Source organism: Mytilus galloprovincialis, chromosome 2 (assembly GCF_965363235.1).
Source record: "Mytilus galloprovincialis chromosome 2, xbMytGall1.hap1.1, whole genome shotgun sequence".
Classification (NCBI taxonomy): domain Eukaryota; kingdom Metazoa; phylum Mollusca; class Bivalvia; order Mytilida; family Mytilidae; genus Mytilus; species Mytilus galloprovincialis.
In genome coordinates, this window is record NC_134839.1 from 70,522,147 (window position 1) to 70,538,211 (window position 16,065).

At 34.8% G+C, this 16,065-nt stretch overlaps 1 protein-coding gene across 1 annotated transcript in view; it reads left to right on the forward strand.

The window, feature by feature from the left end:
- LOC143062532 (uncharacterized) overlaps positions 1-16,065 on the forward strand; it is a 51,885-nt gene that overhangs the window by 6,770 nt on the left and 29,050 nt on the right. Inside the window, exons 2-4 of the mRNA XM_076234198.1 lie at positions 4,444-4,626; positions 15,242-15,384; positions 15,928-16,041. Coding sequence (XP_076090313.1) covers positions 4,508-4,626; positions 15,242-15,384; positions 15,928-16,041 — 376 coding nt within the window. The 5' untranslated portion in view covers positions 4,444-4,507. The remainder of the gene's footprint in view (positions 1-4,443; positions 4,627-15,241; positions 15,385-15,927; positions 16,042-16,065) is intronic.

A 16,065-nucleotide genomic window follows, 5' to 3' on the forward strand; every position in this document is an offset into this window, starting at 1 on the left:
CAGCAGGAGATAGATAGACGCCGAATGCCACCAAAACATCACAATCCATAGAGACACGACAGCAGGAGATAGATAGACACCGAATGCCACCCAAACATCACAATCCATAGAGACACGACAGCAGGAGATAGATAGACACCGAATACCAATAAAACATCACAATCGATAGAGACACGACAGCAGGAGATAGATAGACACCGAATGCCACCAAAACATCACAATCCATAGAGACACGACAGCAGGAGATAGATAGACACCGAATACCACCAAAACATCACAATCCATAGAGACACGACAGCAGGAGATAGATAGACACCGAATACCACCAAAACATCACAATCCATAACACGACAGCAGGAGATAGATAGACACCGAATGCCACCAAAACATCACAATCCATAGAGACACGACAGCAGGAGATAGATAGACACCGAATGCCACCAAAACATCACAATCCATAGAGACACGACAGCAGGAGATAGATAGACACCGAATGCCACCAAAACATCACAATCCATAGAGACACGACAGCAGGAGATAGATAGACACCGAATGCCACCAAAACATCACAATCCATAGAGACACGACAGCAGGAGATAGATAGACACCGAATACCACCAAAACATCACAATCCATAGAGACACGACAGCAGGAGATAGATAGACACCGAATGCCACCCAAACATCACAATCCATAGAGACACGGCAGCAGGAGATAGATAGACACCGAATGCCACCCAAACATCACAATCCATAGAGACGCGACAGCAGGAGATAGATAGACACCGAATGCCACCCAAACATCACAATCCATAGAGACACGACAGCAGGAGATAGATAGACACCGAATGCCACCCAAACATCACAATCCATAGAGACACGACAGCAGGAGATAGATAGACACCGAATGCCACCCAAACATCACAATCCATAGAGACACGACAGCAGGAGATAGATAGACACCGAATGCTACCCAAACATCACAATCCATAGAGACACGACAGCAGGAGATAGATAGACACCGAATGCCACCCAAACATCACAATCCATAGAGACACGACAGCAGGAGATAGATAGACACCGAATACCAATAAAACATCACAATCGATAGAGACACGACAGCAGGAGATAGATAGACACCGAATGCCACCCAAACATCACAATCGAAAGAGACTGGACAGAAGGAGATAGATAGACACCGAATGCCACCCAAACATCACAATCCATAGAGACACGACAGCAGGAGATAGATAGACACCGAATACCAATAAAACATCACAATCCATAGAGACACGACAGCAGGAGATAGATAGACACCGAATGCCACCCAAACATCACAATCCATAACACGACAGCAGGAGATAGATAGACACCGAATGCCACCAAAACATCACAATCCATAGAGACACGACAGCAGGAGATAGATAGACACCGAATGCTACCAAAACATCACAATCCATAGAGACACGAAAGCAGGAGATAGTCGAAGCACATAATACAGTTGTTACCTTCTGTACTTAACAATACTCCATTTTTGTTTATTTTAGTGAATGGTCTGCCATTATGATATTTTAAATTCTAAATTTGAATTAATTAACCTGAACGTCATGTACATAACAACATAACAGTTATTTGGGGGAAAAAAGCTGAGTATCGTCTTTAAAATTATTGATGCAAATTTAATTCAGTGTTATTTTTTTATCTGCACGAGAGGGTGAGTCCGACATTAAAAAAAAACTGCCTCCCCCTGCGCCATGGGGTAGTATAAACATAACACATAGCTGAGAAGGTGATAGCCTTAGGGCAGATTGTAACCCCTAGGAAACATGGGTAATTCAGTGAGGCGAAGCCGAGGTTGTCAATGCTTTTACGAAGGTTACCAATCTGCTCTTTCACACTCTCAGCTATTTGTTATTTAATTTATGATACTGAATGTTCTACCGATTCAATTTTTTCTTTTACTGTTGAAAGTACAATAAAATGCGATGCAGTATATTTCAAAACTGTTTGTTGCTACGACTTAGTTTCTGGATAAAGTGTAATAAAGTATACTCTAAACTTTTTGATAACGCAACATGTGTTTCAGTCCCCATTTCGAAAAGTTCTCATGAGATATTTCTTAACACATCAATATCATACTACAATCCCCTTTCCTTTCATGAATGTGACCTACCGAATTAGACTATTTACCGGATTTGTTATCTCATAAACAACACGACGGGTGCCACATGTGGAGCAGGATCTGCCTACCCTTCCTGAGCACCTGAGATGACCCCTAGTTTTTGATGGGGTTCGTGTTGTTTATTCTTTAGTTTTCTATGTTGTATCATGTGTACTATTGTTTGTCTGTTTGTCCTTTTTATTTTTAGCCATGTCGTTGTCAGTTTATTTTCGATTTATGAGTTTGACTGTCACTCTGGTATCTTTCGTCCCTCTTTTACAAGTACATAAAATTGCTAACGATAGAAAAGGTTAAATCCCATGATGCTAACAGCTTTTCATGAATTTGTGGTTTCAAAAAGATTGAAAACTGGGTTCTTATATCGTAAACATTGACAAAACCGGGTCTTTCCATTTTGACATGGTTCATGGTAATTTTATTTGTTTCTATTAACTTTTAAAAATTTTGCTCCTATAGTAAACATAACAGTAAGCATTCATCGCCTTCTCTAACAAAGAAATTCGATTCTTTTGTTCTATTTCAACCGAGTTTCCGCCTGCGTATATTGGTAATACTCTCGAATATTTCACCTCTAATATAAAAACAACGGATATGGGGTATCTAACTTGTTTATCTTCAGTCGTCGATAACAATGGTTTTATGCAAATGCAGTCTGTTAGAGACCTTCCAATGAGGATGCCAATAATCACTTATTTGCCATTCTGATACATAATCATAACACCCTAGAGGATCTCAAGAGCCTATATCGCTCACCTTGGTCTATGTGCATATCAAACAGAAGACACTCTCCAACATTGTAGACTAGATTTGCACTTGCGCTGTGCGATGGCCGAAGTTATAACGAGATGTCTCGTAGTTAAAGTCACTGCATACGGGAAAATATCGGCGAATTAGTGTCTGAGAAGTCAATTATCCAATACGTGTACATTAATGAAGATTTTGATAAGAATATAGGATTTTATTTACGAAAAATATCCACATTCACTTCTTTTAGAGTAAAACAGTCATTCCAGTATATAAAACTTTTTTTTTTTAAATAATTTTGACTTTAACAACAGACAAAACATTATTTCTTGAAAGGTCATATTTTGTCTGTTAGCGAACTCGCGCAAATGGGTTTTTCTAGATCTGTTTTAATATTATAGGTTACAAATATTAGTTAATCATCGTTTTCACCTGTATAAGAATGAGTTTTGTGGATCGAGCAAGCCAATCAAATGATTTACCTTTGTTTCATTTTCAATGTTGACATTCTTTTGATAACTGAACACGCATAAATTTATGCCTAATTCATCTCTAGCAAAGGATTACCACATGAATACGGATTCAATGAGGTCGATATATTCGCATGCAAGTGAATAATTCATCATCGATTTTTCTTATAAAAAGAAGATGTGGTATGATTGCCAATGAGACAACTATCCACAAGAGACCAAAATGACACGGACATAAACAACTATAGGTCACCGTACGGCCTTCAACAATGAGCAAAGCCCATACCGCATAGTCAGCTATAAAAGGCCCCGATATGACAATGTTGCTGTAAAACAATTCAAACGAGAAAACTAACGGCCTTATTTATATAAAAAAATGAACGAAAAACAAATATGTAACATAAAAACAAACGACAACCACAGAATTACAGGCTCCTGACTTGGGACAGGCACATACATAAATAATGTGGTGGGGTTAAACATGTTAGCGAGATCCAAACCCTCCCCTTAACCTTGGACAGTGGTATAACAGCGAACTATAAAAATCAGTTGAAAAAGGTTTAACTCATCAGATGGACAAAATACTTAGCTTATTTTGACAAAATTGAGCTAAAAGCGAAATATTATTCCACTATTTGACTTTCATTAATGTTTGAACAAAAAAAAATAATCATATATTGTTTTTATAAATCTCGTAGCTAGTGACGCTTTAACATATATAAATATACAAAAGTATACTCAATATTAATAACCTTTACATTGTTTTCTTTTCACATTCTCTATCCACTTTTTACTACAATGTACTGTACATCTCCGATGCATGGTCGTCATTTAATATATATTTAAATATTTCATATTTTCTTCTGTACAAATAGGTTAATTGGTCAATGAATAAATCTTACCCCCTCCATTTAAATGTGCCACAGTCGTGTACCTCAATCGGCGTTCAAATATTGTAAGCTAGTGGTAGAAATCTTTCTTGATTAGATCAAGTTCTATTTCTGTTTTTTGTCTATTTGTATTGTTAAATTGATGGCTTTATTTTCAGATTACATTAGAATAAAATACACACAACAAATAGATTTTCACACCACACTGCGTAGTACGTGACAATGTCTTCATTTGGAAAAGATATTCGTCAGAAAGAGTTCACCTTTGAAGAAGATGTTTGTTTTATAAATCACGGAGCCCACGGCGCTGTACCCAAAAGGGTACAAGAAGCTAGAAAAATGTAAGTATCCATGAGTGGCAGTATAAGGGAACGACCATTTAACTGCAAAAAAATGTAAGTATCCATGAGTGGCAGTATAAGGGAACGACCATTTAACTGCAAAAAATGTAAGTATCCATGAGTGGCAGTATAAGGGAACGACCATTTAACTGCAAAAAAATGTAAGTATCCATGAGTGGCAGTATAAGGGAACGACCATTTAACTGCAAAAAAATGTAAGTATCCATGAGTGGCAGTATAAGGGAACGACCATTTAACTGCAAAAAATGTAAGTATCCATGAGTGGCAGTATAAGGGAACGACCATTTAACTGCAAAAAAATGTAAGTATCCATGAGTGGCAGTATAAGGGAACGACCATTTAACTGCAAAAAAATGTAAGTATCCATGAGTGGCAGTATAAGGGATTGACCATTTAACTGCAAAAAATGGGGTGTTATTGTTTTTTCCTAAAGGAATATTTTGTTACCCAATTTGATGAAAAAATATATTGTGGTCAAGCAGATGACAATTTTTTTTTTATTCTGAATCCAGATTTTCAGATTTTCCGCAGGCCTTATATTGTGAAATTTAAAAAAAATAATCTGATTGATAGCGTCGAAAAACTAAATAAATGAGCGAGTACAATTTTCTGACTTCGACAAAAATAAGTATTTACCCCCTCCTCTTTCCCTTTAAGGTTTGATTGTTGCTCCTTTATCATTGGCATGTTCAAAGGAGGTCCGATTCTCCTCCGCAGGATTCCCTTCAGAATGTATCGTTTTGATTGATCTCAGATAGATAAAATAGAATAGAATGAATAAGAATAAGAAATTTATAGTAAAATCCAAACAATAGGATTGTTCACTAAAAAAAACACGTATAAATAAAAAAACGATAGACAGAAAACAATACAAACATGTGGCATAAAATTACCTTTTTTTTAATCTATTACATAACTAATTTTGACCACATACCTCCTCTATCAAGTTATCATTTAAAATATCAGGTTTTCATGAACTGCTTCATTCAAAATACAACTATTAAATTTGATTTTTTTCTCACTTTGGTAGTTTTTATACTACCGCAAAAAATTTGGTCGTATATATTGGTATCACGTCGTCGTCGTCAGCATCGTCGTCGTCAGCGTCGTCCGAAGACGGATATGGATTTCGGATAATACACGCCTGGTAAACCATCTAATCTCAACCAAAATGTTGAGACGGAAAAAAGTATTCTGGCACTTCCTGTTGAGTCTTTCTGGTTCAAAATATCCAAAATAAACACAGGGTAGGTCGACTTTTCGTCAATTTACTGAAAATCAATGACTTTTTTGTAAAATAGGAGAATGTCATGCCATAGATAATTGAATTAGGATTTGTTTCGTGTATAACACGGACCAATATGACTTTTCTCCTGCAGGTAAATGTGGCCAGTGCAGTCAGCTATTGACAAAATTACAGTGAAATCATTGATAAACTACGTATATATCAGTAAATTAGTATTTTTCTAAAACCTTATAATCATAAAATTACAGTTTGCTCCTTTTCTTTACTAATATAATTTAATTAAGCTAAATATGTTATGAAGTAGATCATGTTGAGATTTTCTGGTATCGGTTGAGATATTCTGGAACAATGTTGAGATCTTCTGGTGATTGAAATTTTCAACTAGCTTAGTATCAATTATACATACAAATGTACAACCGCCAAAATTCATAAACTTTGTATATTGTTTGACATTTCAACTGTCATTTTAATCTTATTTTTTTCAACTGTCATTTTATTCGTGTCTGTATAGTTATGACAGGCAGCTTCTAAAGAGACCTTTGGTTGTACTAAAGTGAATAGTTAGTAGTGAATAGCTGTGTTTTTTCTGGCGCTGGAGATTAATAGTCTAGCGTTTGAGAAGCAGTTTACATTTGCAGTGCTGGGGGTTAACATCAGCACTAAACTTTAACTATACACAGCTACTTTTGCATAGGTACTGTTTCTAGCAATTTCACAAAGTAAAATGTCAGTTGGTCAGTTATTTTTCTATTACGTTTTTTTCTATGTTTATAATCAACATGAACAGGAGTAAAACTGCGCAGATTGTAGTATTGATGTTTTAATGAGTCATTAAAATACTCATTTTCTAACTAAATGCATATTCAGGACGAGTACGTGAAATGTAAACATGAATGTTATATGAACATAAACCCTCCTTTGTACTAGATTGACACGCCGTGTGTGCTTTTGAAAATGAAATTGATATATACGTCCACTTGTATTTTTGTCCATCTGATGAATTAAGCATTTTCCAACTGATTTTTAGAGTTCGTTCCTATGTTGTACTGTTATTCTACTGTCCAATGTTAGGGGAGGGTTGGAATCCCGCTAAAGTGTTTAACCCCGCAATATTATGTATGTATGTGTCTGTACCAAGTTAAGAGCCTGTAATTCAGTGGTTGTCGTTTGTTTATGTGTTACATATTTGTTTTTCGTTCATTTTTTTTTTATATAAATAAGGTCGTTAGTTTTCTCGTTACTATTGTCATTTCGGGGCCTTTTATAGCTGACTATGCAGTATGGGCTTTGCTCATTGTTGAAGGCCGTACGTTGACCTATAGTTGTTAATCTCTGTGTCATTTTTTGGTCTCTTGTGAAGAATTGTCTCATTGGCAATCATACTCTATTTATATAAATATTTATAGTATACAAGGTATTATCCCGCAGAGATTTGTCACTCTTTAAGAACGCATGCACATCCATAAAAAGAACGGACGACTACCGGATGTACAAAGCACACTTCAACAGTTGAATGTCCGTTAATTCAAAGTATTGAACATGCTCGAAATTCTCCACCGGACAGAAGGGACATTGATGGATATCACGGATGTTGAACGGACATGAAACGGAAATTAACGGACGTCTTACGGACATGAACGGATTGTAAAAAGTAATCCGTTTGCGCTATCCGTTAAGGTGTAACATGCAATAAAATATTTGTTATCGTTAAAAAAAAAAAAAGGTGTAGCATGTGCTTAAATCTCCGGTCACACCTTACCAGATAGCGCGAACGGACGCCGCACGGATAACTTTTTTTCAATTCGTTCGTTCCGTGAAACGAGTGTTGTTATCCGTTATAGACGACCGTACACATCTGTTTCATTCCGTTCAGTATCAACTTTATCAGTCGACATCCGGTTGGTCCGGTGAAAATTTTTTAGCATGTTAAAAACCTTTGAACGGACGTTCAACGGATGAAGTGTCCAGTAGGCGTCTGTTTTTTGTTTACAATACTCGTCCGTCCTGTGTTCGTTTTGTATCTGTTACTCGTCCGTTAAACATCCGTTGGAGGTCCGGTAGACAGGTTCACTAACGATCTTTACCGGACATATAAAGCATAAAATGGATGTGAGACGGACATGAACAGAAGGATAACAGAACGATAATTGATTATAAAACGGATACACACCAATTGAAAATCGAGTCAGGAAAAAACAATTAATTGTATGTTGGTTTTCTTTAGTATCATGCATATTTACGGCTTTTTATAGCTGACTACATGTATGCGGTATGGGCTTTGATAATTAATGAAGGCCGTATGGTTACCTATAGTTGTTAATTTCTGTGTCATGTTGGTCTCATGTGGAGAGTTATCTCATTAGCAATCATACCACATCTTCTTTTTTATATGGTCTTCTAAATCATGATCAGGCAAAGTTATTGGCTTTTTATTCTGATATTTGTTTTCTAATTCTTTTCAACCCCTACCATTTCTCGGCATACTACAAGTCCGTTTTATTTGTTCATTACATAACGGACATAAAATGAAAATTCACATTAAATATCTGCATTCCTGCATCAAATTTTGCTGACTTGATAGAAAGTCTGGACCTTTGGTTCTCTGTTTTTTTACGATCCAAGATGGAGGAAGACACCCATACCACCTTAAAATCGTTTTGAGTTACTCTTAAATTTCCTAGCTGTTAGTTCCATTTTTTAATAAATGTCGGGCGGATATTGAGAATACCCTCGGCACACTAGACCACGATCGCACAACGCTCACGGCGATCTAAAATAAATTCAAATCGTGTTGAGGCCGTGGTATAAGTGGCATAAAATGTCACGGAAAATTCGTTATTTTCATGTTTTTTTTCCTGATACAACGTCCTCATTACGCTTCTATACAACGATCCTGCTACAATTATACCACGTTCTCTTCTCACCACCTTTATTCTGCGCATAAGTTCTTGTGGACAGGCCCCCCTTTTTTCAACCAAAATCCGGTATTTTTTTCGTTTTGTATTGATTTCAATAATTTTATCGTTTTTCTGTTTCATTGGAACAAAAACATACTAGTAGAAGTAGTAGTAATATATATAGTGGTAGAGACAGAGGTCCTCGGGCGTTATCCTGATCCAGTAAAAATGTTGGACCGACCAATCCAACCTGAATCACAACATATTGCTGGTCAATGTAGATCAAATAACGATGTTTTAATGAAAGATAGAGGAAATGACACAATGATATGTGTCATTCATGGTTGGGCCCGTAGGAAAAAAGAGACATGAGGTCCAAAATACATACATACAAAACCTAGAGAGCTTTTATATCTTTATGTGAAAATGACAATGAGAACGACTATAGAGCTGGAAATCGTCGTAGTAATATGATCGTAGTCAGGTCTTAAGAATAGCGTGATGAGGACACCGGGCTTGATCGTACTAGAATCGACTTTTGTAAAGGATACGGTCTTGAACTGCTAAGCATAACCGTAGAATAGTCGTAGTGGTTGGGTCGCATTAATACGGTATAGTCTAGTGGTTGTATTAAGGTAGCAGTAACATCGACGTTAGATCAATAATTTATTGAGATTTTCATCCTCAGATAATTTTATTATTCCAAAACCAAATACAGAGTTGTATAAGTCTAGTTTCTCGTACAATGGACCAAAAGTGTGGAATGCTCTTCCTAATTCAATAAAAAAAATCAAATACAGTATCAGAATTTAAGCATAAATACAAATCTATGTACTTTTAACATTACCATCATATTTTTACTGTAATGCCATATCATAATTATGGCACCCTCAACGGAGTTGGGGTGACATATTGTTATTCTACGTTTCTTTTTTTCTTATTATTATGTCACCCGATCGACAATGTCGGGTGACATATTGCTTTTCCTCTGTTTCTTTTTCCGTATTATTATTATTGTTATTATTTTTCTTCCACCTAATTTTGTCCGCCCGCTTTCTCAGAGCTAAAGGAACCAATCTGAATGATGGTGCACTATAACAAGGAACCCTGAATTTCCTTTTGACTTTTTGACTTTGGAACTAAAAAATGGCTGCCATCACCATGGAAACAGAAAAATGGTGAAAAAATATAATTTTGGTGTTAGGTGAATTGTTTGAGAATGCTTAACCTTAAAATCTTTAGATTTTGATACAATGTAGGTGCCCACTATATACTGCTTTGGGATGATTTTGGCAATCATTGAAACTGCTATGTTGCCATGGATACTACACCAAAAATTTCCAAAATATGGAAATGCTCCAAATTTTATAAAACTTCACAGTAACGATGAGCAACGTTGGTAGAAGTGGAATTTGGCGTTTGAATTTCGAAAATGTCTGCTGTTACCATGGAAACAATGCAAAACAGGTCAAAATGGTCCAAAAACCTTAAAGTGGCATTTACTTTCTTAAAATGGTAGGTCAAATTTAACGAAACTTTGATGGTATGGTCCCTTCCATGTACCAATGTGGTATATGCCATTAAATTTTGGGAATGGTCTCTGTTGCCATAGGAACCATTACAAATGTCAAAAATTTAAAAAATTTCAAAATGCTTCAAAATTGATGAAACTTCATATTATTGTAGACTGTCAAGTCTGCATGAGACTTTTGAAGTTGGAATTTCCAAAATGGCTACCGTTGCCATGGAAACTGGAAAAATGTCAAATATTTTCGTAATGCTCTAAACTTAATGATACTTAATATTATTGTAAACTGGCATGTATAGATGAGACTTTTGACTTTGAAACTTTCAAAATGGCTGCCGTTGCCATGGAAACAGCAAACATGTCATGTTTTTAAAATGATCTAAATGTACTGAAAATTTACAGAAAAATGTGTAGACATGCAAATATGTGCATTCACTGTTAAAAGTTTTTGAAATGGCTGCCGCTTAGTGGCAATGTGGGGAAGGGTGACATCCGCTATTGCTTGCAATAGCAATTCTAGTTATTTTTTTTCTTCCACTATTTTTGTCCAGCTTATATCTTGGAATTTTATGAACCAATGTTAATGGAACTTAACCATAATGATAACCAGCATGTGCAGATTTGCAATCGGGGTATGGCATTTTCAAAATGGCCGCCGTTACCATGGAAACAGCAAAAATGTCCAAAAAATCAAAATGCTCCAAAGTTAATGAAACTTCACATAAATATTGACTGGCATATGGAGATGTCCCATTTGACTTTGGAATTTCCAAAATGGCCACTGTTACCATGGAAACAAGCTGAAATATCAAAAATTCTAACTCTTTCATTATAAGACCCAACTGGATGAAACTTTATGAAAATGTTACCCAGTATGCTAAGATATCAAGACAATATTTGGATAGTCCAAAATGGCCGCCGTTGTCATGGAAACTGGGAGCAAGTTTTGCATTGACCCTATGGAAAAATGCATAAAATCAGCAATTTCTCAGAGAGTGTTTCACCAATGTCAATGAAACTATACTGATATATAGCATGACATGTGGCAATGAGATGTCTGCTTTTAGAATTTTGGAATTATCTACTGTAACCATGGTTGCAGCAAAAATGTTCAAAATTTCAAAAAAAATTAAAGTGCTGCAAACTGGATGAAACTTTACAGGAATGGTAACTGAGATGTGCAGAGTTGCATTTTGAAGTTGGAATTTTTAAAATGGCCGCCGTAACCATGGAAACGACAAAAATGTCAAAAATTTCAAAATGCTCCAAAATTCATGAAACTTTACAAAAATGTTAACAAAAATCTGAAGATCTGCTTTTTTGACTTTGGAATTTTCAAAATGGCTGCCGCTCGCCTGCCAATGGGGGAAGGGTGCCATCCGTTATTGCTAGCAATTACAAATCTAGTTGTTTATTGTATTTTAAATTGTACATAATCTTTATTTACCATTATTATTGATGCATTGTTTATTTGTTATGTAATTATTATTGTATTAAGAGAGCCTTATTGAAAATTGGTGTAATCCAAATGAGTTACTCTCTCTAAATAAAGATATTATTATTATTATTATTATTATCGTATAGCGCAGTAAATGTATCTGCGACTTGAATCGCGCTCAAGATACGATGGCACAGCGATCTTTGTGGACTACGACCTTTACGTGCTCCTACTTAGACATGATTTCGCAACGACATATCACGATTGTTTTGAACATGTTGGCTACTCTCAATACGATCTTCTAGACCTCAAGACCGTACCACGACAATACTGCGATCTACACAATCGTAGTACAATCGTCAAAAGCATTATTTATAGAGATCGTAGTGCGATCATGGCCTAGTGTGACGGGGCCTGGGGTATACTATAAATGTTGCTGAATATTACCAAATATTAAGGATGTGCCCTGAATACAGTTGTAAACAAACAATCTAAGTTATAATCATTTCAATACAACACGTGTTATTACGCTAAGTTGGACTGCATAAAGCAGTTTCAAAATCGATAATTTTTTTTGTGATAAGTAATATAATGACAAAAATGACATATTTTACTAACAAATAGATTATCACCACCATTAAGAAGTCATCCTGTATGAAAAATTAAACCTAGAAAAGGGGGTCTGTTCGATTGAATAGTTTTTAACTATTTTATTTCTTTATAAATGTAAGCATTTTCGACATAATTTAAATAAAGTCTTTTAGGAATCGAAATCATCTAAAACATAATAATAAATAAATATTGTAAAATAATCTTATTTATACTTGTAAAGCATGCATTTTTCTATCGGCAATTCTTGAAATTGTATCAGTATTTAGATTTTAACTTACCACAGACAGAAAACATATATATCAGGTTAACCGCAAAAAGGTAAACTCGAATAGTACCGCTCACTGATAAAGTTTCGTTGTTCATTTTGGGAAATAACTTTATTTTTACAACAGAAATTACATTTAATTATTTAAATTAAACTTTAGCATAGCTATTTTAGCATTTTTTGTCTTTATATAGTAATATTGCATGCGTTTAGGATTGCTAGTCGTAGTTAATTTGAACTTTGAAACCTCAGCGCCAATATTTTAACAATAATAGACTTTATGACACAAAGTTACCAGAAAGTCTCAACATTGTGACAGAAAGACTCAACCAGTACCTTTATATCTCAACCATTTAGAATTTTTCATTTTTCTGCTTAGAATAGGCTTGACAAAAATATTTTTGCAATTTACAGACGTGGTTATCGTAAAGCATAAAAAAACACAAATAATTGACATATTTTCTTGCTAGGTCATTAATATCATAGCAGTTTTATCGGATTCAAAGAAAGTAAACATGATAATCCGTAGGAGAAAAGTGATTGTGACTTCAATTTCAGATATTTTGAACCAAACAGAGACATATTAGCTACAATTATCATTTATCTATGGCATGACATTCTCCTATTTTACAAAAAAGTCATTGATTTTCAGTAAATTGACGAAAAGTCGACCTACCCTGTGTTTATTTTGGATATTTTGAACCAGAAAGACTCAACAGGAAGTGCCAGAATACTTTTTTCCGTCTCAACATTTTGGTTGAGATTAGATGGTTTACCAGGCGTGTAATAACTTTAAAATAAGTTAATAGAAATCAATAAAATTTTAACAGAAGGTTTATAACCACTAAAGGATGGTTGGGATTGATTTTGGGTTTTTTGGTCCCAACACTTTAGGAACCAGGGGCCCAAAAGGGGTCAAAATAAGTATTTTTCTAGTTTCGAGACAATAACGTGTGTGTAAGAGTATGGATCTTTCTGAAATTGTACCACAAGGTTCCATTTCAAAAAAAGGAAGGTTGGATTGATTTTAGGGGTTATGGCCCAAACTGTGTAGGACTATGTAGGGCCAAAAACAATACTTTTCTAATACTTTGTATAAATTTCTTATTTCTGGACCGTGTACTTTGTATAAATTGCTTATTTCTGGACCGTGTATCAAGTTTTTTGAATTTGGTCCCCGTTTTTAAATTAGTCCATGAGGTCCACAGGGTCCAAAATTAAATTTGTTTTATTTCATCGGAAATTGAATTATTGAGATTCTTTAATTTGATATGCCGAATCGAACCGTGAATTTATATTTGTTTAATTTGGGTCCGTTTTTCAAATTGGTCTACATTATGGCCCAAAGGGTCCAAAATAAAACTTAGTTTGATTTTACCAAAAAAATAATTCTGTGGGTTCATTGATATGCTGAATCTAAACATTTATTTAGAGTTTTGATTTTTGGACCCTGTTATCAAATTTGTCCACATTGAGGTCAAAAGGGTCCGAAATTGAACTTTGTTTGATTTCAGCAAAAATTGAATTCTTTGGATTCTTTGATATTCTGAATCAATCCATTGCCATGTATTTAGATTTTGGATATTGGACCATAATAGGTAAATTTGTATTTGTTTTAAAGGGGCACTAGCTACGAGATATAGGAAAAACCTAATATATTATTTTTTTGGCTCAATCAGTTATGAAATACAACTAGTGAAATACTGATTCCTTTTAAGTAGCCAATAAGGTTCAATTTTGTCAAAATAAGCAGAAACAACATTGATTATTACTTGCAAATGAATAATTCGACCTCATTGAATCCGTATGCATGTGAACTTTAATTTAACCCCTTAGCTTGAGATGGATAACACGTGAATTTATGTGTAAAGTTATTTAAAGGAAGAGAATGTCAACATTGAAAGTGAAACAAAGGTAAATTATTTGATTGACTGATTCGATCCACAAATAAGCATTCTAATACAGGTAAAAACGACGATAAACATTAATTTTTTGTCTGTAATATGAAATTAAATAGACCTAGAATTATTCAGCAGCACGTGTTTGCTTAATCTATTTATATCTATATTTATGTTTATATCGCTTATATGGTCATCGGATGACTACAGAGGTCAACTCGACAAATAATTAGATGGCGTCTAGACTCAGATACACACGAAACGAAGCTACGTATTTTCATGCCTGTGCCTTGTTTATTGTATTATTTAGACTTTTAACAGTTTGGATAAATGTTTTACATTGTTATAAATCAAATATGAGAATTTCATTAGAATCGATGAACATGAGTTTGACATATAGTGCCTCTTTAAATTCATTAGACCACATACATTCTGTGTCAGAAACCTATGCTGTGTCAACTATTTAATCACAATCCAAATTCAGAGCTGTATCAAGCTTGAATGTTGTGTCCATACTTGCCCCAACTGTTCAGGGTTCGACCTCTGTGGTCGTATAAAGCTGCGCCCTGCGGAGCATCTGGTTACTATTAAGGACATTCGATCATACAGATTTGATCCCATAATGATATTTTGATGAAAATTTGCATATAGGCTATTTTTTACCTGATTTAATCAAATATGTAATAAAAAAATATACCTTCATGTGCTAGAATCTTAGATGAAATAGACAGCCACCCAGAGAAATGGTACCGTCATACAAGAAAAAATAAGTGGATTGCAGCCAGAAATGCCATAGCTAATTTCGTTAATGCTAATCCAGAAGATCTTGTATTTATTGAAAATGTAACAACAGGTAAAATGTTTGTTTATGTGAATCAGTAATGCGAAATAAAAAATTAATGAAGATATGAACATTAAGTTTAAAGTGATTTATAGGTCCAATGCAACGAGCCGGGTGTTATTTAAAATAACAATGAAATGGTATACTTTATTATGTTATATTATTCATGCGGCACATGTCACTATACTAAATGATCTACTTACTTACTTTCTTACGTAATACTTACTTTATGAAGATATATGATTACCAAAATACAAAAAAATGGGTACATTTATACTATCAACTTGTGTGTGTCAACCAAACAGACTTTGTTCAAGGTGATTTAAAAAAATATCAACAAAAAATCTATTACCTCTTAAATTAAGATTTAGCAAAACGTATTTTACTACCTTCAACTTTAAGGATTGTAGTTGATGGTCGTAGGGCTTTTAATAGTATTAAACCATAAACATAGATAATTAATTGAATAAGGGAATTTTTCAAATTGCATAAAAGATTATTTTTGGACGCAGACTTTGTTTATACATGTACATGTATATATATTGCATATCGTAGGTGTCAATACCGTATTACAATCAATAAGATTCAGACCCGATGATATCATACTATACACAAACCAGTCATACCCTGGTGTCCAAAAGGCATGCCAGGCCACCGCTCGTTTTTCTGGTAAGTTATCTGTAGTTTGGTTAT